At 41.7% G+C, this 26512-nt stretch overlaps 1 protein-coding gene across 1 annotated transcript; it reads left to right on the top strand.

Moving 5' to 3' along the window:
* Positions 1 to 18846: 18846 nt before the first annotated feature.
* Positions 18847 to 22091, top strand: LOC142498979 (uncharacterized). The gene is made up of 3 exons (XM_075607734.1): positions 18847 to 19263; positions 20653 to 20730; positions 21094 to 22091. Exons 1-3 carry the CDS (start codon positions 18987 to 18989, stop codon positions 22089 to 22091), a joined length of 1353 nt encoding a protein of 450 aa, XP_075463849.1. The 5' UTR covers positions 18847 to 18986.
* The last annotated feature ends 4421 nt before the right edge of the window (positions 22092 to 26512 follow it).

The following is a 26512-nucleotide window of genomic DNA, read 5'->3' as shown; positions in this document are numbered from 1 at the left end:
CTCACGGTTCGCCAGTCTCCTATCTCTTGGTCTGTACATTTTTTGTAATTTAAGTTTTCGTGCAAAGAGGTTCACGTCTTTAACCCATTCAAATGTGTTCAGATTGTTGGACGGTGAATAGGATAGGCCACGTTTCAATACTCGTATGTGATTATCATTGAGGATTTTGTCTGTAAGGTTTATAATTTGAAGTTCATCCCTTCCTAATATCCCTGGTAACCTCTCCCTTTCTTGTTTCTGGGTTTGTTTCTGGAGGTACTCATATTCCCGCTTCTTAGAGCCCATACCTTTCCCTCTCCTGGTTTTTCTTTTTCCCTCTCTGTTTCTTTTGGTCGTGCTTCTCCCGACGGTCTCTGCTCTAAAAAAGAAACCTGGGGTAGGTAATGTGCCTTTGAGGACCTGTGTCCAGGTGTATTGCTTTCTGAGGTTGTTTGTCTCTCCTCCTCATTTTCTGATATCTCCCACTCTGTTGAGGACTCCTGGGTATTAGGTTTGGGTTTGGTTTGTTTACGGCCTTTAGATGTGAATTTATACCTATAAATCTTCCCTGTTTGATAGTCTTCAGTGTCTCTCATAAATTTATTGTGTTTTCGCTCCTTTAGGTCACTTGTAAACTTGTCTATGTTATTCTTTAGACGGTTCTCTAGATCAATGAACTTCTCATTGGTTTTCCATACCTCTACTTTAGCCAGTAAGGTGTCAAGTTCAGAATTGATCTGTGTGAGTTTGTCCTTTTGATAAGTGACCAGTAGTTCCATCAACATAATAGAGCATTGATTGAGTACTAACTCCCCGGATCTGGTGAAGTCTTCATCTACTATATCATATGCAGGTGCGATGTTTGCCCTTAGACCCCTAGGGATAAATTCTGCCTTGAGATATTTCTCAAAACTAAATATCTCTCACCAAGTTTTCCTCTAGGATTTATAGACTTTATCCAGTTCTCTAAAAAAGTCACTGATATTTGGTGTAGTTGAGGACTCTGGAGCTACATAATCTGTCGAAAACATTCGTTCCGCCTCTACCTGCCATTCATTAAAATCAGTTTTGTTTGATAAGAAACCAGACATAGTGTGCTAAACAATGGATGGTATTATAGCGTGCTGGGTGTAATAATGGGTCAAGATACCCCAAGTACAGAGTGCTACACACAAGAAAAACCCGCACAGCTTATGCTAACCACAGTGAGGTGCTGACTGGATCCTTAAAAACCAACCCGAGATTAGGTAGGTAGATGTAGTAATATGATCCCTTATAGATATTCGGGATCAAGGCGCTATATGTTCTAGCTTCCTAAGAGGTATAGGAAATGGGTCTATGGGAGCTCACCAAGAGGGTAATCTCAATATTAGTGTATCAGTGCATGTAGTACGCACTCAGATGATATACTAATAATGTAAATGTTCTATGGCATAGTATGCAAAAGGTCAGACCATATCTGCCCCTGCTTGAGATAGCGCTGCTTGCTTGATAGTCTCTCTAGCGTTAATGGTGCTAGGTCTATGGTGGAATCATATTGTGCCCACAAGTGAAATAAAACGCAGGCTAATAAGCAAACATTTGGTAAGGTATATGTTAGTTGACATTAATCAGGTGTGTGATATAGTTACCAGAAACACCTATACTGCAGAGAAATGATTGATGTAAAAACACCATATGTGCTACTGATAATGTCGTGGTATTTATGGGTGTGCTGTAAACCCACAGGGCTCGCCTATGTTATCAGTAAGGTATAGGTGCTATTTAATCAATCTTAAGCTTTTTTAGTGCAATGTGATTTCCAGTCGTAATTTAGCCATTCTGTTTGAATCCACAGAAAGAAACCTTGCACACACTCATAGTCACTTTTCTCAAGGCTGAGTGATGTGGTGCATGTGAAGAGGCGGCTAATATTAAAGCAACCTCCACTGTGTTTGTGGTGGCTACAGCTGGTGTCAACACAGGTTGATGACGCTAATAAATACACATAGCAGCTGTTAACTGCTAAAAAGCTAGTCTGCCAATATCAGGTGAGTACACTGACAAAATGCCAACAGTGTCAGCTGATGAGTAGAACGGGTATATATGGGGTTACTGATGGGATGGAATCACTGTAAGATCACTCCACCCCCCTTTCCCTTTATCACAGATGTATACCTAGTACCAGTTTATAGGGGGGGCCAGTCTACCTGTGAGTCGCATGGTCCCCTATATCAGCGCTGATCTTGGTTATATCAGCGCTTATATGCTCGAGGACCTGCCTGTCTGTAGGTGAGTAAAATAAACCCCTTGAAATAGTAGGATCCCGCGGTACAATAACACAGCGCGATCCTAAGTGAACATACACGCCGGGGGAATCCGCAAGTCTACTAACGCGGATCAATATCCATCAGCTGTTGTGTTTGAATCAACCGGCTTCCCGCGTGTGCAGGAGAGAAAATGCCGACGCGCGCGTTTCACGTAGTGAACGCTTCTTCAGGGCGAGTAGGGGGAGGTCCCTCCGTGTAGAGGTATGTTTATATAGCCAACGTGAAATTGTCTGTTTCCTCACTTAACCCCTTCATTACTGCTGCATGGTGGATATAATATCCCACTACCATAGATGCACTGTGTGTGGCTTGCATACTCGTAACTGCCTTGTTGCCAGATTCAGGATGCCCACTGAATTGTCGCAAAAGTGTCAAACCAGTTGCAACATCACAGTGGGCTGAATAGCTATGGCTGCAATACTGTTTGTATATGTGATGTGTTACTGTTGTAACTTCTCACATAGGCTAGGGGATTAGTGTTGTAGACTTTAATATTCATGGTAGAAAGTGATGGTTGGTCACTAGTAGTGAGGGTATGTCTATGAGTCTAGATAATACCAAATGGTAATACACTATGTTCCATTGATTGAAGTAAAAATGAAAATAAAATAATACAAGCACACTATGTCGTTGTTTCATTGAATGTACGAAATTTATTGTGGTGTTTGATGGCTGCTATGTGGGGGGGGGAGGAGGGGGGCTGGACATAGGACATGTGGGGATTATATAAAGGGGCTGAACACAAACCCCTCATTAAGTCCAAGTGGGCTTAGTGTTCCCAAGGTATAAATCCACCTAGACTCGATCTTTAATAGTTCGTTGTCCCAGTCCCCGCGTCTGATTCCTGGAGAAAATTGGTTTACCCCCATGAAAGTCATGGCTTTAAGATTCCCTGGTTGGCAACTGTTTGCATGATTGGCCACTGGAGTATCTAGTTTTTTCCGGATAGAGCCTACATGTTCAAGTATCCGTGTTTTTAGGGGACGGCGGGTAATGCCCACGTACTTTTCCCACATTTGCATGTTCCCATGTAAATCACTCCCAATGTATTGCAATTGATGAATTTGCGTATGTCAAAGTGCTTCCTGTTGTTATAGTTACTGAAGGTTTTTGAAACTGTCATATACTGACAGGCCTTGCATCTTTGGCAGTGGTAGTTGCCGTTTATGCGAGGTGGTAGCCAGGTGGCCCTTGGTGTTGCCACATTGTAGTGGCTATGGACCAGGTGGTCTCTCAGATTTTTGGCACGTCTGCTGACCATTGCTGGAAAAGTTGGTATGGAATCGCACAGGTCTTCATCCGCCCTGAGTATGTGCCAGTGTTTTTGTAAGATTTCCCTAGCCACCCTCCATTGTTTATTGAAGGTGCCTATGAATCTAACTGTTCTTTGTTCTGGCTGCGTTCTTTTGTCCATGACCAGTTCTGATCTGGCTTTGTGCCTTGCCCATTTGTATGCTCTTTTAATTGTTGTTTGACTGTATCCCCTTTCAGTGAACCTTTCCTTCATGTCCCTCGCCTTTTCCTCGAAGTCTTCATCCTTCCTGCAGTTTCTTCTTAGGCAAAGAAACTGCCCCACCGGTATCCCCCTAATGAGTGATTTGGGGTGATGACTGCAGGCTAGGATTATGCTGTTTGTGGCTGTCTGTTTACGATATATAGTCGTTTCAAGATTGCCGTTGTCATCCCTTGTAATCAGTAGGTCAAGGAAGCAAATTTGTTTAGGGCTATGTTCAAGAGTCAGGCGGAGGTTGAGGTCATTTTTGTTGAGAATTTCAATGAAGTGTTTCAACAAAGCCTCAGTCCCGCGCCACAATATCAGCACGTCGTCAATAAAGCGCAACCACATTTCCACAAAGATGGTTAGATGTTCTAGTTCCTCAGAGAAAACTATCTCTGATTCCCACCATCCCAGATACAGGTTAGCATATGTGGGGGCACATTTGGTGCCCATAGCTGTGCCCTGTATCTGGTGGTAGATGGTTTTGTTGAACCAGAAGTAGTTTCTCCTCAGAACAAACTGTAGTAGTTCTACTGTGAAGCTACTATGTTTTTGGTGGTGTTGGCTGTGTGTGCTGAGGAAGTGGTTCCTGTATTCCCTGATCATGCCTGATACTGGAGTACAATCCCTCTACGTCCAAAGTGACTAGAATACAGTCATGAGCCGCTGATATGCCATCCAACTTGTTAAGAACATCTTTAGTGTCCTTAATAAATGACGGCAAAGTGGTAACAAAGGGCCTAAGGATCTTGTCTACATAAGCACTTGCTTTCTCTGTAAGATTTCCAATTCCAGAGACTATGGGTCTGCCTGGGGGTGGTTGTTTATTCTTATGCACCTTGGGAAGGCTATAAAATGTAGCGATTTTGGGTGTGCGGACCAGTATGTTATTGTATTCTTTCTCTGAGATGAGCTTCGAAGACAGACCCCCATTCAGGATACTGATCAATTCTTTGGTGAATCTCTGAGTAGGGTCTGTCTCGAGAATCTCATAACAGGTCCGATCAGACAAAATTCTGATGTTTTCTTTCTCATAATCTTCAGATCTTAGAATGACAAGGTTTCCACCCTTATCAGATGGTTTAATCACAAGTTCTTTAGCATTGGCTAGTTCTTCAAGGGCTAGAGTCTCACCTGCACTCATATTGTCAAGTTGTTTTGTCCTTGGTAGAGATTAAAGGTCTTTAGTAACTAAATTTACAAAGGTGTCAATATGGGCATATTGTTCCCCATGAGGCATAAATTTAGACTTTGGTCTGAGGTCAGTAAAGGGCCCTTCACCAGGAATTCTATCTGATTCTACCTGTAAAGATAAAAGATCCTCAATGGCCTCTGTTTCCCTTGCGTCAGGTATTGGGGCCCCCTCACGGTTCGCCAGTCTCCTATCTCTTGGTCTGTACATTTTTTGTAATTTAAGTTTTCGTGCAAAGAGGTTCACGTCTTTAACCCATTCAAATGTGTTCAGATTGTTGGACGGTGAATAGGATAGGCCACGTTTCAATACTCGTATGTGATTATCATTGAGGATTTTGTCTGTAAGGTTTATAATTTGAAGTTCATCCCTTCCTAATATCCCTGGTAACCTCTCCCTTTCTTGTTTCTGGGTTTGTTTCTGGAGGTACTCATATTCCCGCTTCTTAGAGCCCATACCTTTCCCTCTCCTGGTTTTTCTTTTTCCCTCTCTGTTTCTTTTGGTCGTGCTTCTCCCGACGGTCTCTGCTCTAAAAAAGAAACCTGGGGTAGGTAATGTGCCTTTGAGGACCTGTGTCCAGGTGTATTGCTTTCTGAGGTTGTTTGTCTCTCCTCCTCATTTTCTGATATCTCCCACTCTGTTGAGGACTCCTGGGTATTAGGTTTGGGTTTGGTTTGTTTACGGCCTTTAGATGTGAATTTATACCTATAAATCTTCCCTGTTTGATAGTCTTCAGTGTCTCTCATAAATTTATTGTGTTTTCGCTCCTTTAGGTCACTTGTAAACTTGTCTATGTTATTCTTTAGACGGTTCTCTAGATCAATGAACTTCTCATTGGTTTTCCATACCTCTACTTTAGCCAGTAAGGTGTCAAGTTCAGAATTGATCTGTGTGAGTTTGTCCTTTTGATAAGTGACCAGTAGTTCCATCAACATAATAGAGCATTGATTGAGTACTAACTCCCCGGATCTGGTGAAGTCTTCATCTACTATATCATATGCAGGTGCGATGTTTGCCCTTAGACCCCTAGGGATAAATTCTGCCTTGAGATATTTCTCAAAACTAAATATCTCTCACCAAGTTTTCCTCTAGGATTTATAGACTTTATCCAGTTCTCTAAAAAAGTCACTGATATTTGGTGTAGTTGAGGACTCTGGAGCTACATAATCTGTCGAAAACATTCGTTCCGCCTCTACCTGCCATTCATTAAAATCAGTTTTGTTTGATAAGAAACCAGACATAGTGTGCTAAACAATGGATGGTATTATAGCGTGCTGGGTGTAATAATGGGTCAAGATACCCCAAGTACAGAGTGCTACACACAAGAAAAACCCGCACAGCTTATGCTAACCACAGTGAGGTGCTGACTGGATCCTTAAAAACCAACCCGAGATTAGGTAGGTAGATGTAGTAATATGATCCCTTATAGATATTCGGGATCAAGGCGCTATATGTTCTAGCTTCCTAAGAGGTATAGGAAATGGGTCTATGGGAGCTCACCAAGAGGGTAATCTCAATATTAGTGTATCAGTGCATGTAGTACGCACTCAGATGATATACTAATAATGTAAATGTTCTATGGCATAGTATGCAAAAGGTCAGACCATATCTGCCCCTGCTTGAGATAGCGCTGCTTGCTTGATAGTCTCTCTAGCGTTAATGGTGCTAGGTCTATGGTGGAATCATATTGTGCCCACAAGTGAAATAAAACGCAGGCTAATAAGCAAACATTTGGTAAGGTATATGTTAGTTGACATTAATCAGGTGTGTGATATAGTTACCAGAAACACCTATACTGCAGAGAAATGATTGATGTAAAAACACCATATGTGCTACTGATAATGTCGTGGTATTTATGGGTGTGCTGTAAACCCACAGGGCTCGCCTATGTTATCAGTAAGGTATAGGTGATATTTAATCAATCTTAAGCTTTTTTAGTGCAATGTGATTTCCAGTCGTAATTTAGCCATTCTGTTTGAATCCACAGAAAGAAACCTTGCACACACTCATAGTCACTTTTCTCAAGGCTGAGTGATGTGGTGCATGTGAAGAGGCGGCTAATATTAAAGCAACCTCCACTGTGTTTGTGGTGGCTACAGCTGGTGTCAACACAGGTTGATGACGCTAATAAATACACATAGCAGCTGTTAACTGCTAAAAAGCTAGTCTGCCAATATCAGGTGAGTACACTGACAAAATGCCAACAGTGTCAGCTGATGAGTAGAACGGGTATATATGGGGTTACTGATGGGATGGAATCACTGTAAGATCACCCCACCCCCCTTTCCCTTTATCACAGATGTATACCTAGTACCAGTTTATAGGGGGGGCCGGTCTACCTGTGAGTCGCATGGTCCCCTATATCAGCGCTGATCTTGGTTATATCAGCGCTTATATGCTCGAGGACCTGCCTGTCTGTAGGTGAGTAAAATAAACCCCTTGAAGTAGTAGGATACCGCGGTACAATAACACAGCGCGATCCTAAGTGAACAAACACGCCGGGGGAAACCGCAAGTCTACTAACGCGGATAAATATCCATCAGCTGTTGTGTTTGAATCAACCGGCTTCCCGCATGTGCAGATGAGAAAATGCCGACGCGCGCGTTTCACGTAGTGAACGCTTCTTCAGGGCACGTAGGGGGAGGTCCCTGCGTGTAGAGGAAAATGGAGGGTATACGGCGCTACTGCGCATGTCTGAAAAAGAGACGAAGCCCTCTGTGTAAGGGTGAAACGCGTTGAGGGGGAGACGCTGGTGTAGCCCTGTGTGTGTTCAATAAAGTTGATTGAAGAGAATTCTGGGAGCTTTTTTCGGACATGCGCAGTAGCGCCGTATACCCTCCATTTTCCTGATACTCCCTGACGGTGGCACGCAGGAGCAAGCGAGGAGAGTGGGTCCCAAACCGGAGAAGCAGGTGAAGTATCATACCCTTCCCCCTGCACCGGTTGCCTCTGTGGCCCTGCATAGCTCCCTCGCATCACTCCAGTGTCTGATTCTTCCAGACCTGTGTAATTGCACCGAAGCGCACGACAGACCCCTTGGCATTTGCCCTGCGTGTAGAGGTATGTTTATATAGCCAACGTGAAATTGTCTGTTTCCTCACTTAACCCCTTAATTTTTGCTGCATGGCGGATATAATATCCCACTACCATTGATGCACTGTGTGTGGCTTGCATACTCGTAACTGCCTTGTTGCCAGATTCAGGATGCCCACTGAATTGTCGCAAAAGTGTCAAACCAGTTGCAACATCACAGTGGGCTGAATAGCTATGGCTGCAATACTGTTTGTATATGTGATGTGTTACTGTTGTAACTTCTCACATAGGCTAGGGGATTAGTGTTGTAGACTTTAATATTCATGGTAGAAAGTGATGGTTGGTCACTAGTAGTGAGGGTATGTCTATGAGTCTAGATAATACCAAATGCTAATACACTATGTTCCATTGATTGAAGTAAAAATGAAAATAAAATAATACAAGCACACTATATCGTTGTTTCATTGAATGTACGAAATTTATTGTGGTGTTTGATGGCTGCTATGTGGGGGGGGGGGGGGGGCTGGACATAGGACATGTGGGGATTATATAAAGGGGCTGAACACAAACCCCTCATTAAGTCCAAGTGGGCTTAGTGTTCCCAAAGTATAAATCCACCTAGACTCGATCTTTAGTAGTTGGTTGTCCCAGTCCCTGCGTCTGATTCCTGGAGAAAATTGTTCTATCCCCATGAAAGTCATGGCTTTAAGATCCCCTGGTTGGCACCTGTTTGCATGATTGGCCACTGGAGTATCTAGTTTATTCCGGATAGAGCCTACATGTTCAAGTATCCGTGTTTTTAGGGGACGGCGGGTAATGCCCACGTACTTTTCCCACATTTGCATGTTCCCATGTAAATCACTCCCAATGTATTGCAAGTGATGAATTTGCGTATGTCAAAGTGTTTCCTGTTGTTATAGTTACTGAAGGTTTTTGAAACTGTCATATACTGACAGGCCTTGCATCTTTGGCAGTGGTAGTTGCCGTTTATGCGAGGTGGTAGCCAGGTGGCCCTTGGTGTTGCCTCATTGTAGTGGCTATTGACCAGGTGGTCTCTCAGATTTTTGGCACGTCTGCTGACCATTGCTGGAAAAGTTGGTATGGAATCGCACAGGTCTTCATCCGCCCTGAGTATGTGCCAGTGTTTTTGTAAGATTTCCCTAGCCACCCTCCATTGTTTATTGAAGGTGCCTATGAATCTAACTGTTCTTTGTTCTGGCTGCGTTCTTTTGTCCATGACCAGTTCTGATCTGGCTTTGTGCCTTGCCCATTTGTATGCTCTTTTAATTGTTGTTTGACTGTATCCCCTTTCAGTGAACCTTTCCTTCATGTCCCTCGCCTTTTCCTCGAAGTCTTCATCCTTACTGCAGTTTCTTCTTAGGCGAAGAAACTGCCCCACCGGTATCCCCCTAATGAGTGATTTGGGGTGATGACTGCAGGCTAGGATTATGCTGTTTGTGGCTGTCTGTTTACGATATATAGTCGTTTCAAGATTGCCGTTGTCATCCTTTGTAATCAGTAGGTCAAGGAAGCAAATTTGTTTAGGGCTATGTTCAAGAGTCGAGTTGAGGTCATTTTTGTTGAGAATTTCAATGAAGTGTTTCAACAAAGCCTCAGTCCCGCACCACAATATCAGCACGTCGTCAATAAAGCGCAACCACATTTCCACAAAGATGGTTAGATGTTCTAGTTCCTCAGAGAAAACTATCTCTGATTCCCACCATCCCAGATACAGGTTAGCATATGTGGGGGCACATTTGGTGCCCATAGCTGTGCCCTGTATCTGGTGGTAGATGGTTTTGTTGAACCAGAAGTAGTTTCTCCTCAGAACAAACTGTAGTAGTTCTACTGTGAAGCTACTATGTTTTTGGTGGTGTTGGCTGCGTGTGCTGAGGAAGTGGTTGACTGCCTGTATTCCCTGATCATGCCTGATACTGGAGTACAATCCCTCTACGTCCAAAGTGACCAGAATACAGTCATGAGCCGCTGATATGCCATCCAACTTGTTAAGAACATCTTTAGTGTCCTTAATAAATGACGGCAAAGTGGTAACAAAGGGCCTAAGGATCTTGTCTACATAAGCACTTGCTTTCTCTGTAAGATTTCCAATTCCAGAGACTATGGGTCTGCCTGGGGGTGGTTGTTTATTCTTATGCACCTTGGGAAGGCTATAAAATGTAGCGATTTTGGGTGTGCGGACCAGTATGTTATTGTATTCTTTCTCTGAGATGAGCTTCGAAGACAGACCCCCATTCAGGATACTGATCAATTCTTTGGTGAATCTCTGAGTAGGGTCTGTCTCGAGAATCTCATAACAGGTCCGATCAGACAAAATTCTGATGTTTTCTTTCTCATAATCTTCAGATCTTAGAATGACAAGGTTTCCACCCTTATCAGATGGTTTAATCACAAGTTCTTTAGCATTGGCTAGTTCTTCAAGGGCTAGAGTCTCACCTGCACTCATATTGTCAAGTTGTTTTGTCCTTGGTAGAGATTAAAGGTCTTTAGTAACTAAATTTACAAAGGTGTCAATATGGGCATATTGTTCCCCATGAGGCATAAATTTAGACTTTGGTCTGAGGTCAGTAAAGGGCCCTTCACCAGGAATTCTATCTGATTCTACCTGTAAAGATAAAAGATCCTCAATGGCCTCTGTTTCCCTTGCGTCAGGTATTGGGGCCCCCTCACGGTTCGCCAGTCTCCTATCTCTTGGTCTGTACATTTTTTGTAATTTAAGTTTTCGTGCAAAGAGGTTCACGTCTTTAACCCATTCAAATGTGTTCAGATTGTTGGACGGTGAATAGGATAGGCCACGTTTCAATACTCGTATGTGATTATCATTGAGGATTTTGTCTGTAAGGTTTATAATTTGAAGTTCATCCCTTCCTAATATCCCTGGTAACCTCTCCCTTTCTTGTTTCTGGGTTTGTTTCTGGAGGTACTCATATTCCCGCTTCTTAGAGCCCATACCTTTCCCTCTCCTGGTTTTTCTTTTTCCCTCTCTGTTTCTTGTGGTCGTGCTTCTCCCGACGGTCTCTGCTCTAAAAAAGAAACCTGGGGTAGGTAATGTGCCTTTGAGGACCTGTGTCCAGGTGTATTGCTTTCTGAGGTTGTTTGTCTCTCCTCCTCATTTTCTGATATCTCCCACTCTGTTGAGGACTCCTGGGTATTAGGTTTGGGTTTGGTTTGTTTACGGCCTTTAGATGTGAATTTATACCTATAAATCTTCCCTGTTTGATAGTCTTCAGTGTCTCTCATAAATTTATTGTGTTTTCGCTCCTTTAGGTCACTTGTAAACTTGTCTATGTTATTCTTTAGACGGCCCTCTAGATCAATGAACTTGTCATTGGTTTTCCATACCTCTACTTTAGCCAGTAAGGTGTCAAGTTCAGAATTGATCTGTGTGAGTTTGTCCTTTTGATAAGTGACCAGTAGTTCCATCAACATAATAGAGCATTGATTGAGTACTAACTCCCAGGATCTGGTGGAGTCTTCATCTACTATATCATATGCAGGTGTGATGTTTGCCCTTAGACCCCTAGGGATAAATTCTGCCTTGAGATATTTCTCAAAACTAAATATCTCCCACCAAGTTTTCCTCTGGGATTTATAGACTTTATCCAGTTCTCTAAAAAAAAGTAACTGATTTTTGGTGTAGTTGAGGACTCTGGAGCTACATAATCTGTCGAAAACATTCGTTCCGCCTCCACCTGCCAATCATTAAAATCAGTTTTGTTTGATAAGAAACCAGACATAGTGTGCTAAACAATGGATGGTATTATAGCGTGCTGGGTGTAATAATGGGTCAAGATACCCCAAGTACAGAGTGCTACACACAAGAAAAACCCGCACAGCTTATGCTAACCACAGTGAGGTGCTGACTGGATGGAGACTGATTGTATCATATGGGAGAAAAAGGAACCCAGTCTTCCAGCACTCAATCACAACCAATGTAGAATTGTAAATTTAAAATACTTTATTAATAACCAAGAATAAAAAATAGGGTGTTAAAACGTAATTAAATGGTGAATTACAACAGCACTTGACTGTATCCTTAAAAACCAACCCGAGATTAGGTAGGTAGATGTAGTAATATGATCCCTTATAGATATTCGGGATCAAGGCGCTATATGTTCTAGCTTCCTAAGAGGTATAGGAAATGGGTCTATGGGAGCTCACCAAGAGGGTAATCTCAATATTAGTGTATCAGTGCATGTAGTACGCACTCAGATGATATACTAATAATGTAAATGTTCTATGGCATAGTATGCAAAAGGTCAGACCATATCTGCCCCTGCTTGAGATAGCGCTGCTTGCTTGATAGTCTCTCTAGCGTTAATGGTGCTAGGTCTATGGTGGAATCATATTGTGCCCACAAGTGAAATAAAACGCAGGCTAATAAGCAAACATTTGGTAAGGTATATGTTAGTTGACATTAATCAGGTGTGTGATATAGTTACCAGAAACACCTATACTGCAGAGAAATGATTGATGTAAAAACACCATATGTGCTACTGATAATGTCGTGGTATTTATGGGTGTGCTGTAAACCCACAGGGCTCGCCTATGTTATCAGTAAGGTATAGGTGATATTTAATCAATCTTAAGCTTTTTTAGTGCAATGTGATTTCCAGTCGTAATTTAGCCATTCTGTTTGAATCCACAGAAAGAAACCTTGCACACACTCATAGTCACTTTTCTCAAGGCTGAGTGATGTGGTGCATGTGAAGAGGCGGCTAATATTAAAGCAACCTCCACTGTGTTTGTGGTGGCTACAGCTGGTGTCAACACAGGTTGATGACGCTAATAAATACACATAGCAGCTGTTAACTGCTAAAAAGCTAGTCTGCCAATATCAGGTGAGTACACTGACAAAATGCCAACAGTGTCAGCTGATGAGTAGAACGGGTATATATGGGGTTACTGATGGGATGGAATCACTGTAAGATCACCCCACCCCCCTTTCCCTTTATCACAGATGTATACCTAGTACCAGTTTATAGGGGGGGCCGGTCTACCTGTGAGTCGCATGGTCCCCTATATCAGCGCTGATCTTGGTTATATCAGCGCTTATATGCTCGAGGACCTGCCTGTCTGTAGGTGAGTAAAATAAACCCCTTGAAGTAGTAGGATACCGCGGTACAATAACACAGCGCGATCCTAAGTGAACAAACACGCCGGGGGAAACCGCAAGTCTACTAACGCGGATAAATATCCATCAGCTGTTGTGTTTGAATCAACCGGCTTCCCGCATGTGCAGATGAGAAAATGCCGACGCGCGCGTTTCACGTAGTGAACGCTTCTTCAGGGCACGTAGGGGGAGGTCCCTGCGTGTAGAGGAAAATGGAGGGTATACGGCGCTACTGCGCATGTCTGAAAAAGAGACGAAGCCCTCTGTGTAAGGGTGAAACGCGTTGAGGGGGAGACGCTGGTGTAGCCCTGTGTGTGTTCAATAAAGTTGATTGAAGAGAATTCTGGGAGCTTTTTTCGGACATGCGCAGTAGCGCCGTATACCCTCCATTTTCCTGATACTCCCTGACGGTGGCACGCAGGAGCAAGCGAGGAGAGTGGGTCCCAAACCGGAGAAGCAGGTGAAGTATCATACCCTTCCCCCTGCACCGGTTGCCTCTGTGGCCCTGCATAGCTCCCTCGCATCACTCCAGTGTCTGATTCTTCCAGACCTGTGTAATTGCACCGAAGCGCACGACAGACCCCTTGGCATTTGCCCTGCGTGTAGAGGTATGTTTATATAGCCAACGTGAAATTGTCTGTTTCCTCACTTAACCCCTTAATTTTTGCTGCATGGCGGATATAATATCCCACTACCATTGATGCACTGTGTGTGGCTTGCATACTCGTAACTGCCTTGTTGCCAGATTCAGGATGCCCACTGAATTGTCGCAAAAGTGTCAAACCAGTTGCAACATCACAGTGGGCTGAATAGCTATGGCTGCAATACTGTTTGTATATGTGATGTGTTACTGTTGTAACTTCTCACATAGGCTAGGGGATTAGTGTTGTAGACTTTAATATTCATGGTAGAAAGTGATGGTTGGTCACTAGTAGTGAGGGTATGTCTATGAGTCTAGATAATACCAAATGCTAATACACTATGTTCCATTGATTGAAGTAAAAATGAAAATAAAATAATACAAGCACACTATATCGTTGTTTCATTGAATGTACGAAATTTATTGTGGTGTTTGATGGCTGCTATGTGGGGGGGGGGGGGGGGCTGGACATAGGACATGTGGGGATTATATAAAGGGGCTGAACACAAACCCCTCATTAAGTCCAAGTGGGCTTAGTGTTCCCAAAGTATAAATCCACCTAGACTCGATCTTTAGTAGTTGGTTGTCCCAGTCCCTGCGTCTGATTCCTGGAGAAAATTGTTCTATCCCCATGAAAGTCATGGCTTTAAGATCCCCTGGTTGGCACCTGTTTGCATGATTGGCCACTGGAGTATCTAGTTTATTCCGGATAGAGCCTACATGTTCAAGTATCCGTGTTTTTAGGGGACGGCGGGTAATGCCCACGTACTTTTCCCACATTTGCATGTTCCCATGTAAATCACTCCCAATGTATTGCAAGTGATGAATTTGCGTATGTCAAAGTGTTTCCTGTTGTTATAGTTACTGAAGGTTTTTGAAACTGTCATATACTGACAGGCCTTGCATCTTTGGCAGTGGTAGTTGCCGTTTATGCGAGGTGGTAGCCAGGTGGCCCTTGGTGTTGCCTCATTGTAGTGGCTATTGACCAGGTGGTCTCTCAGATTTTTGGCACGTCTGCTGACCATTGCTGGAAAAGTTGGTATGGAATCGCACAGGTCTTCATCCGCCCTGAGTATGTGCCAGTGTTTTTGTAAGATTTCCCTAGCCACCCTCCATTGTTTATTGAAGGTGCCTATGAATCTAACTGTTCTTTGTTCTGGCTGCGTTCTTTTGTCCATGACCAGTTCTGATCTGGCTTTGTGCCTTGCCCATTTGTATGCTCTTTTAATTGTTGTTTGACTGTATCCCCTTTCAGTGAACCTTTCCTTCATGTCCCTCGCCTTTTCCTCGAAGTCTTCATCCTTACTGCAGTTTCTTCTTAGGCGAAGAAACTGCCCCACCGGTATCCCCCTAATGAGTGATTTGGGGTGATGACTGCAGGCTAGGATTATGCTGTTTGTGGCTGTCTGTTTACGATATATAGTCGTTTCAAGATTGCCGTTGTCATCCTTTGTAATCAGTAGGTCAAGGAAGCAAATTTGTTTAGGGCTATGTTCAAGAGTCGAGTTGAGGTCATTTTTGTTGAGAATTTCAATGAAGTGTTTCAACAAAGCCTCAGTCCCGCACCACAATATCAGCACGTCGTCAATAAAGCGCAACCACATTTCCACAAAGATGGTTAGATGTTCTAGTTCCTCAGAGAAAACTATCTCTGATTCCCACCATCCCAGATACAGGTTAGCATATGTGGGGGCACATTTGGTGCCCATAGCTGTGCCCTGTATCTGGTGGTAGATGGTTTTGTTGAACCAGAAGTAGTTTCTCCTCAGAACAAACTGTAGTAGTTCTACTGTGAAGCTACTATGTTTTTGGTGGTGTTGGCTGCGTGTGCTGAGGAAGTGGTTGACTGCCTGTATTCCCTGATCATGCCTGATACTGGAGTACAATCCCTCTACGTCCAAAGTGACCAGAATACAGTCATGAGCCGCTGATATGCCATCCAACTTGTTAAGAACATCTTTAGTGTCCTTAATAAATGACGGCAAAGTGGTAACAAAGGGCCTAAGGATCTTGTCTACATAAGCACTTGCTTTCTCTGTAAGATTTCCAATTCCAGAGACTATGGGTCTGCCTGGGGGTGGTTGTTTATTCTTATGCACCTTGGGAAGGCTATAAAATGTAGCGATTTTGGGTGTGCGGACCAGTATGTTATTGTATTCTTTCTCTGAGATGAGCTTCGAAGACAGACCCCCATTCAGGATACTGATCAATTCTTTGGTGAATCTCTGAGTAGGGTCTGTCTCGAGAATCTCATAACAGGTCCGATCAGACAAAATTCTGATGTTTTCTTTCTCATAATCTTCAGATCTTAGAATGACAAGGTTTCCACCCTTATCAGATGGTTTAATCACAAGTTCTTTAGCATTGGCTAGTTCTTCAAGGGCTAGAGTCTCACCTGCACTCATATTGTCAAGTTGTTTTGTCCTTGGTAGAGATTAAAGGTCTTTAGTAACTAAATTTACAAAGGTGTCAATATGGGCATATTGTTCCCCATGAGGCATAAATTTAGACTTTGGTCTGAGGTCAGTAAAGGGCCCTTCACCAGGAATTCTATCTGATTCTACCTGTAAAGATAAAAGATCCTCAATGGCCTCTGTTTCCCTTGCGTCAGGTATTGGGGCCCCCTCACGGTTCGCCAGTCTCCTATCTCTTGGTCTGTACATTTTTTGTAATTTAAGTTTTCGTGCAAAGAGGTTCACGTCTTTAACCCATTCAAATGTGTTCAGATTGTTGGACGGTGAATAGGATAGGCCACGTTTCAATACTCGTATGTGATTATCATTGAGGATTTTGTCTGTAAGGTTTATAATTTGAAGTTCATCCCTTCCTAATATCCCTGGTAACCTCTCCCTTTCTTGTTTCTGGGTTTGTTTCTGGAGGTACTCATATTCCCGCTTCTTAGAGCCCATACCTTTCCCTCTCCTGGTTTTTCTTTTTCCCTCTCTGTTTCTTGTGGTCGTGCTTCTCCCGACGGTCTCTGCTCTAAAAAAGAAACCTGGGGTAGGTAATGTGCCTTTGAGGACCTGTGTCCAGGTGTATTGCTTTCTGAGGTTGTTTGTCTCTCCTCCTCATTTTCTGATATCTCCCACTCTGTTGAGGACTCCTGGGTATTAGGTTTGGGTTTGGTTTGTTTACGGCCTTTAGATGTGAATTTATACCTATAAATCTTCCCTGTTTGATAGTCTTCAGTGTCTCTCATAAATTTATTGTGTTTTCGCTCCTTTAGGTCACTTGTAAACTTGTCTATGTTATTCTTTAGACGGCCCTCTAGATCAATGAACTTGTCATTGGTTTTCCATACCTCTACTTTAGCCAGTAAGGTGTCAAGTTCAGAATTGATCTGTGTGAGTTTGTCCTTTTGATAAGTGACCAGTAGTTCCATCAACATAATAGAGCATTGATTGAGTACTAACTCCCAGGATCTGGTGGAGTCTTCATCTACTATATCATATGCAGGTGTGATGTTTGCCCTTAGACCCCTAGGGATAAATTCTGCCTTGAGATATTTCTCAAAACTAAATATCTCCCACCAAGTTTTCCTCTGGGATTTATAGACTTTATCCAGTTCTCTAAAAAAAAGTCACTGATTTTTGGTGTAGTTGAGGACTCTGGAGCTACATAATCTGTCGAAAACATTCGTTCCGCCTCCACCTGCCAATCATTAAAATCAGTTTTGTTTGATAAGAAACCAGACATAGGGCCTCATGCAGTAAGCGACGATTATGTGAAATCGGCAAGCTTATCGATTAGTCATGTTATTGGCGTTTTTCCCTCTCCGTATGCAGTAAGTGCCGAATACATTCAAAATCAACCAGAAAACAAATCCGCCCACTCTCACGATGATGAGCCGATCACACACAGGTGTATCGGCGTGCGTGGCGGGGTGCTGTTAGGTTGCACAATCACAAATCTTGCTGAATCAGGCGAAACAAGCATGTTTTTGATTGCGCGCCATATTTAAAGGCAACGTGTACTGCTAATCATTCTCTGTGTTGTTGGGAGTGAGAGAGAGAGAGAGACGCACAGAGCTGGACGATTGAAGATTTGCATATTGATTGAGAGACTTGTTGTGTATTGGGTGAGCTTTGTCCTTTGTTGTTTTGTTTACATCTTTGTCTTGTTTTATATGTGGAAGTGGGTCGTGTGATTGCCTGTACATTTCTTGTCTGTTTTTTGTGAGTGCTGGAAGTATGCCCGCAAAGCGTGGGAAGAGTGATGCTGGTGGGAGTGGGAGTGCTACTCGTGCGAGTACGCGTCGGAGTGAACGTTCTGTTCAGGGGAGTGATGTTGCTGGTGCACCGAGTGGTGTTGCTGGGAGTGGGAGTGCTGTTGTTGGGAGTGGGAGTGCTGGTGCTGCGAGTGGTGTTGCTGGGAGTGGGAGTGCTGTTGTTGGGAGTGGGAGTGCTGTTGTTGGGAGTGGGAGTGCTGTTGCTGTGAGTGGGAGTGCTGTTGCTGTGAGTGGGAGTGCTGGTGCTGGGAGTGCTGGTGCTAGGAGTGTGAGTGCTGGTGCTAGGAGTGTGAGTGCTGGTGCTAGGAGTGTGAGTGCTGGTGCTAGGAGTGGGAGTGCTGGTGCTGGGAGTGCTGCTGGTGGCGCAGTTGCTGATGGGGTGTCTGGTGGTGGCGTGCTTGCTGGTGGCCAGCTTTTGGAGGCTCTTCCATTGGAAGAAGGAGAGTCCAGTCAGCACCAGCCAAGCTCTGACCCTAAACCTGCTCGGAAAAAACGTGTGGAGAAGCCACGTAATCCTCGCTTCAATGACCAGGAAAATAGGGCTCTTGTCACTGGCATTCTGGAGCACTATGACAGTCTCTATGGACATTTAGTAGGTAAGTGTAACTTTACATTTATTATTCAAATACATGTGATCCTAGGTCATCTGAGTTTTGTTCATATGCAAATATGGGTACACAATATCTTTCTATGTTCATTAGTGTGGAAACACAGCTTTTTATCATGCCTTACAAGGACAAATAAACACAGGCGGTCAATTTGCCAGAACTGCATACAATATGAATGCAACCTTGCTTACATGTATAGGTTTAGTAGTGAATGCTCATGTGCTGCACATATTACACATAAAACAGCATGTTTGCTATCTCTTGGAACAGCTAGCAGTGTAGGAAACTGGTGCTTATATTATTATTAATTTACCTCATATCTTTTATATGTTTTTCAAGGGCGGACAAGTGCAGCAAGCAAAAAAGAAATGTGGGACACAATAGTCATTGGTGTCAATGCCTGTGGGAATAGTGTCAGGGACAAGTATCATTGTCGGAAAAGATTTGATGATATTAGGTCCAAATTGAAAAAGAAAATACAAGACCAACGCGTGCATGCTACTGGCACTGGAGGTGGGCCCACACCACAACGTCTCATATTGACTCCATTGGAGGAGCTGCTTCGGCCAAAATTACTTACCGTCGTCGTGGAAGGCTTGGCTGGTGACCGTGACATTGGAATTTATCCGTCACAATTTCCAGCAGGTGATAAATATTACTGTACTAGGCGTGTCGTTGCTTACACTTATTTTGCATATTTACACTGCTTTTTATACTGTCTTCACAATATAAGCATACCTGCATCTATATATGTATATGTCTGATTCTGTATATATATATCTCAAAATAGACATATATGTAGTAGTCCTACTAAAAGCAGTAACTAATATAGCACGTGCCATTGCGTGCTCATTTACATGTGAATTCCCAAAATGCATAGCTGCAGTGGAAGCAATTGATGGTGGGCGAAGATGGGGAACAACAGGGTAGTACACGTGTAACACATGTTCATGAGAAATTATTAGTAGCTACAGGTACAGAACAGAAATATGTATCATATTATTGTGTATTTTATTGATTTTACTCCGACAAACATGACATTACTGCCTATTTTAAGCATGCATCAAAGAAATTGCATGTAACGGCCTACAAACATCACTGGCACTAACACATCTATAGTTGCTTATGAAAAGGTCCATTTTTGCTTTATGTCATATACAGACAGCATAATGAGGCACACGTATCATATGTTATGTCATTGTTTTCATAACTTAAACACTGCAGATGACTACTTAGCTCATCTACCATTGTGTTAAAGCAGCTGCAATTAATATCTCATCACAGCATACACTTCAACAGAGGGGGTGGGGTTCAGCACACACACTAATTACAGCCTCATTTCACGGTCAACTTAGTTCACACCATTTGCACCTGTTTCAAGTCATTGAAAGGTGTGGCTGATTAGGCTTTTTGGGGAAGGGAATACCTTTCTTACAACCTGAATAGCACAACTGAAGTTAATCACACTCATTTGAAAGCTTAACTCTAGCTACTAAATGCCCCAACAACTCATTACTTATCAAAGCGTACATCACACATTAGTTCACTCATATCTATAGTTGAACTACTATCAAAGACACATTATCACACACTGCATGTGTTGTCTTGTTGAGTCACAGCCACATTCAGGTGTGCCACATCTTCGATTAATGTACCACACATATCCTCTACCAAAAACAACACTTTTTGCAATATGACCACCTTCATGATAACCATTGTGAATGGTCATCTCATGATAGTTATGTACATTATGATACTGATATCACTACACAACATATGATTTTTATGTACTCATTTAATCTATTTATCCTCACGCATTACTGCAGAAACATAGTATGTTGTATGTTAGGGAACTCAAAAATTCTAAGTACACAGGCATGTACAGTGTTATTAAAACTATTTATGTTCACTTTCACACACATTTTCGGTTAAGGAACTGATGTTGTTAGTTAATCATAAATACAGAACATACAATAAGTGTTTGTTCAATATTTACACATGTAAATGTAAAACTTATGTTATTGTTATATATAGTTGCCCCTGGAGGACATGTGTCACCTGAGATGGAACAAGTGTCTTCACCTGGGTCAGCCAGCTCAACACTACTAGAAGGTGAGTGTATCATTTGCTGGCCATATAATATGTGCTCTTCTATATGTTATGTTGTCATGTGCATTATTTGTTTTGCACATCTTCTTTAAATAGGATTACTTAGTGTCAGTGAAAATTAAGTGTAAGGCAACATGTATTGTGTTAGTGATGTTAATTATCATGTAGGACTTCTGAGTTTAGAGCAACTTTTCATTCATTCATATTTCATACTGAGTCCAAACATTATTCGTAAGTCAAGGTAGTTTTTAATGAGGTTATAAAACGTATGCTAACATGTTAGGTGTTACTTAGGACACAGTACAATTACATAGTAACACAGCATACATTAACATGCCATTTAATAATGTGTACATTTCTTTTTAGAACATCATGGTGATGAGGATGATGAGTATGATGAGGATGACGCCACAGAAGAGACTGAAATACAATCATGTGACCATGAAGAGGTGCCAATAGAAACTGTTGTACCGCCAAATCGTCCATCAACTTCCACATACGATGCAATTGTAGCTTCAGAGGGAAAAATAGTGGAAGCAGAAAATCGTCGCCATTCAGACATGATGACAGTGCTGGAAAGGATGATTGGACTGCAGGAAGAAACAGTATCACAATTGGCACATCTCCACAGAGTCTTCATTGAAGTGCCTAAACAGTTGCAAAAAATCAACACCTCATTCGAAGCATTAGTTGTTCAGCAAACACAAGCTAATTACTGGAGAATGACTAATGTACCACAATTCAACACCTCCCAGCCAGGATCTGTTCATGCAGGTCAGTTTTCACCACATTCATCTGATATTCATTCACCAGGCCCAAATGTTACCGGTCAAGTAGCAGACATTGCTGTGCAGGTTCCTGATGACATCCTACCGCTGCCATCTGTACAAATTCAGCAGCAGACACCTACAAAGGAGGCGACAAAAACAAAACAAGACACACATGAAACAGACCAACCATCACTTGTGCAGTGTCTACCAACTTGCTCACATGTGTCACTGGGCACAAGCCCTGTCCGTGAACAGTCACTACCCAAAAGCCCTGTAGGTGAGTCGCTGCCCAAAAGCCCTGTAGGTGAATCGCTGCCCAAAAGCCCTGTAGGTGAATCGCTGCCCAAAAGCCCTGTAGGTGAATCACTGCCCAAAAGCCCTGTAGGTGAGTCACTGGCCACAAGCCCTGTAGGTGAGTCACTGGCCACAAGCCCCGTAGGTGAACAGTCACTGGCCACAAGCCCTGCCCGTGAAGTGCCAGAGGCCACTCAAAGTGGCTCTGTTGTGCCTAAAGTTGGTGGCAAAAGAAAAAGGAAAATTCAAGAGACAACAAGCAGGCCTGTTACTCGCTCGCAAAAGGAACAAAAAAAATAAATGTTATAATTCAGAAAATATGTCTTTGGCCTTGTTTTGTTGACTTCAGATTATCTAATTACTATTGTATGTATGCTGAAGACTGTGTTGTTTCCAAACTTTCAACTATGTTCTTGTACACGTGAAGTTTTGGAAATGTTAACACTCATAATTAATTGTGTTATAAATATTTATGTTGTAATCGTCTGTTCAGTAATGGTCCACCAGGAGCCAGTTGCTAAGTTTAGAGAAGCTGCCATTGACTTTGCAGCAAAACATTGCATTTGGGTGTGTTAATTGATGTAAGAATTGCATATGCATATTAGTCACATGCAATTATTAAAACACCTAAGTAAGTGCAAACATCTTTCTTGTACGTGTACAGCAGGATTATGTGTAAATTATTACTTACCTTTGCCTTGCTTGGCCATTGTAATTTTGTCCTTTAATCAGTTGTGTGTTCGTTTCTATAACATCTCAGAAAGTATAATAATATATATACACACACACACACACACACACACACACACACACACACACACACACACACTGAGTGAGTGTGAGTGTGAGTGTGTGAGTGTGTATATATATATATATATGTATATATGTGTATATATATATGTATATATGTGTATATATATATGTATATATGTGTATATATATATGTATATATGTGTGTATATATATATATATATATATATATATATATATATATATATATATATATATATATATATATATATAGTACTATATAAACTGGTATACACAAACTAATACACTTCATGCTTCCTTGTGAAAGCACACTATTTTAATAATACAGGCCTAATGTTTGAGAAATATCCTAAGTATGAGACTCTAACAGTATTGTGCTTAAACAAATGTTTATTACTTCATTCAATCATGTTTCTCACCATTTAAATAGGTTTCATACAAGGTATACTTAATGCCATCAATGTTGTGTGTACTCCTGCAATATAAAAAAAAAAAAAATATTATATATAAATATATATATATTTTTATAAGAGATATATTTATATATATATATATATATATATATATATATATATATATATATACACACGTATTTAAACTCATGCAGACAGGGAGTTAACCAGACTTTCACATACACACAGAAATGTAAGCGGGGAAAAAACATTTCTTTTTGCAGGTGTGTTTTTACTGATATGCCTGGCTAAGAAATATTTTCACACACTGGTCTTTGTTAGTTTTCAAAAAAACACTATGTGAACGCATTCACAGTCTAGGGATGTTTTTCACAAACGAGATAAAAGAAGGAGAAATGTTTCTCCCACAGTCCCATATCACGAACCACAACTGTTAACCCAATTAGACAAACAAATCCAATTGGCGTTTGAAATAAGGAGTCAAAGTAGTTACTTTTGTTGACCTTGACAAGGAAAAACAGGAGTTTGTTAGCCATTCAGCACATTCATTTTGATGAGCAAATAACACAGACCTGCACACAGCTTTTGTGCTACTCAGACATGGCTGATGAATTCGTTAACAATATTAATCCCCTTTTAGGGTATAAGTACATGATCTGTGAAGCCATCTTGAACAGTCGCGGACAGAAAGCAAGCACACGCCAAATCGATGATTTCATTCGAGCAAAATATCCTTATTACCAAGACCGTAAGCATGCACGGAATTTTAATTCCTCAATAAGATTCACTTTATCAAGTAATGACTTTTTTGAACGTGACCAGGATAAGCTACAACACACCTATGGTTTCTGGAAGATTGCCCCGGAAAAACAATTTATCCTGAAAGACGGCACTTATATTGTCGTGAAAGGCATATTTATTCCTAATGGCAATAGCAATGTATCCGCTACTACTGATCCGTTTGAATCGATACGTGCTGCAATATCTGCAGCCTCCATTCCTGAAACCCACATTGTACAAGAACAAAAGTACTATGATTATGTACCAAGCCTTTCAGCTGAAATTGCATTGGAATGGGAACCGGAAGAAATGAACCTACCTCCCGACCAATTATTTGAAGAAAGCAGTGGCGATTCCTATGAGCGCATCCTGGAGGAGATATGTGCCATACTGGATTCAGCGGTTGGGTTAAGCGTGGATGAAAATGGCTTGCATTTCTGGAGCGACCAGTTGCAGCCAGGCGAAGAGTTAATTCTAGAAGAATGGTAAATATAACAATCGTTATGCGTTGACTCTGCGTTTAAATTTTTTTTTTTTTTGTAACCACCATTTTCACTTTCAATGCGTGGATACAGCGTAACATTGCAGACTGCATAACATGTAGCGATCACAAACAAATTGTTTCCTAATACAATATAGTAGGACCTGAAAGAGTAGTACACATTGCTGACGGAATAAATATACGTACTTTCCTATCCCTTTAAACATATTAGCAACATTTTACCATTACTCTAACACATACCTGTTTTGTTATCATGCAACATCTACAACATTGAAAACCGGGTCCACCACGTATGACGTGGGACCCTTGTCATGGGCCAAGGCGTCCTTAAAAAGGATTAGTGATGTAAGTCCCGCCCCCAAGCGACGTGCGCGCCTCAAAGCCTATTGGCTGTCATGTTTTGTTATAGTAACGGTAACTGCAGTGTGTGATGCGTGCGGCTCAGTGTTTGTAGGCGTACCCTGGGCGTTAGCCGAATGTTAATTGAGTGGGAGGAGTGTTAGCGTGCGTTTCACGCTGGCTTAACATGACGTCACACGTATTGCATTTGCGCATTGTGTTATCGGCCGTGCTTTCTGTTCAAACACGTCTGTTTAAAAAGAATACAGATGTACTCGTTTAGAACGAATGTAGTTTCGTCTTCATTGTATTTGAAATAAAGATGTTATGTTTACTGGTATTTTCAACATGTATTGAACGCACAACGTACGCTTTGTTTTGCGCATGCGCTAACAGTTAGTGGAGCCAAGCGTGAAGTGCGTGCGCACACAAAGATGTGCGCGCACATCTTTCAGTATACAGGCAACGTTCACTTCTTATACATAGTTATGCCTGCTACAAATTTAAAGAAACATTACATACTGATGAACAGTTTTACTTCTAACATATAAGTGAGTGACGTGTGTATCTACACAATCATATAGAGCTGCGTAACGCGTTGTCACGGATGCATATCTAGTAAGGTGCCATCTTTGACCATCATGTGTTTGCTGTATTTCAGAGATGTCGGGGAAGATACAATCGGATCAATGTATGATTTCAGAAGAGTCTACCTTTATATGAGATGATTGTGAGGAGGAGCCACCGACTACTATACTACATATGGAACTAATTTTATATTGCTTGCAGCGCTTATTAACAAACAATTAAAAATGTGATACCCTTATGCCTATATTGCATAAGCACTTAATTAACATAATGATGTTGCAAAAGAGTGCCTCATGAATTTTTATTGAGTGTTCTTTAATGACTACTAACATTTTATGACATGGTGTGTTTTATATATAACAACCATTCCCACTCTGCTAACACATTTGTGTATTCTAATATGTAATGGAACGTATGACTGTCGAAACTATGTAACAATAATAATAATAATATGAGCATGTTCATGTATAGGGCTGCTAGTTGTACGCAGCGATTTACAGACACATGTTTCAGCCTGAGGTCCCTGGCCCGTGGAACGTACAAATGTTTTTTTGCCGCATGAGGCACAGGGAGATAAAGTGACTTGGCCAAGGTCACAAGGAGCCCACACCGGGAATTGAACCAGACTCCCCTGCTTCAAACTATCAGTGCCAGTGTGTGTCTTTACTCAGTGAGCCACTCCTTCTCCCAATGTAAAGGACACTTACAACCAAGTAGCCATTTATTTTTAAAATCTCTTGTTACATGGGTATGTAGATAAAATGGTTTGGGACTGTAGCAAATAATGTTAGTGGCCAGATGTTATGGTCCCCTCCAATGCATGATGTTCTGAATATGACATCACCATCATGTTATGAAGTACGTTTCTGTGTATATTTCATTAACCTAACTAACTATAGTTTACTGTGTTTATTAATCGTTTAGAAATACATAGTATAGTCAATATGATGATATAAGCTACCATAATAAAGCTGGTGTTATCATTTGTCGGTGTTATACATGGATCCTACACCAATTGATAGAGACACAAACAGTTGTCTTAAAAAGTGTGTCTATGCTAGTGATGAATGTGCTCCCGTAAGTAAACAAATAAGTACAGTTATCCCCTTTTCTCCAACCACCTCTATATTACATTAATGGAAATTATAAGGAAACCTACATAAAATGTGATGAAATGTGAGTAATCATTTTGTAATACAATGCACATGAAAGCTCAAGAGTAGCTAAATGCATATACATGATACAGAAAGTACATATATGTAACATTTGTGTTTAAACCAATATGTTGGGTTTTTAGTTCCAATAATTATAGGAAGATTGAGGTAGCC

This window comes from Ascaphus truei, chromosome 1 (genome assembly GCF_040206685.1).
Source record: "Ascaphus truei isolate aAscTru1 chromosome 1, aAscTru1.hap1, whole genome shotgun sequence".
NCBI lineage: Eukaryota > Metazoa > Chordata > Amphibia > Anura > Ascaphidae > Ascaphus > Ascaphus truei.
The sequence above is the reverse complement of the archived record's forward strand: the minus strand, read 5'-3'. Positions and strand labels throughout refer to the sequence as shown.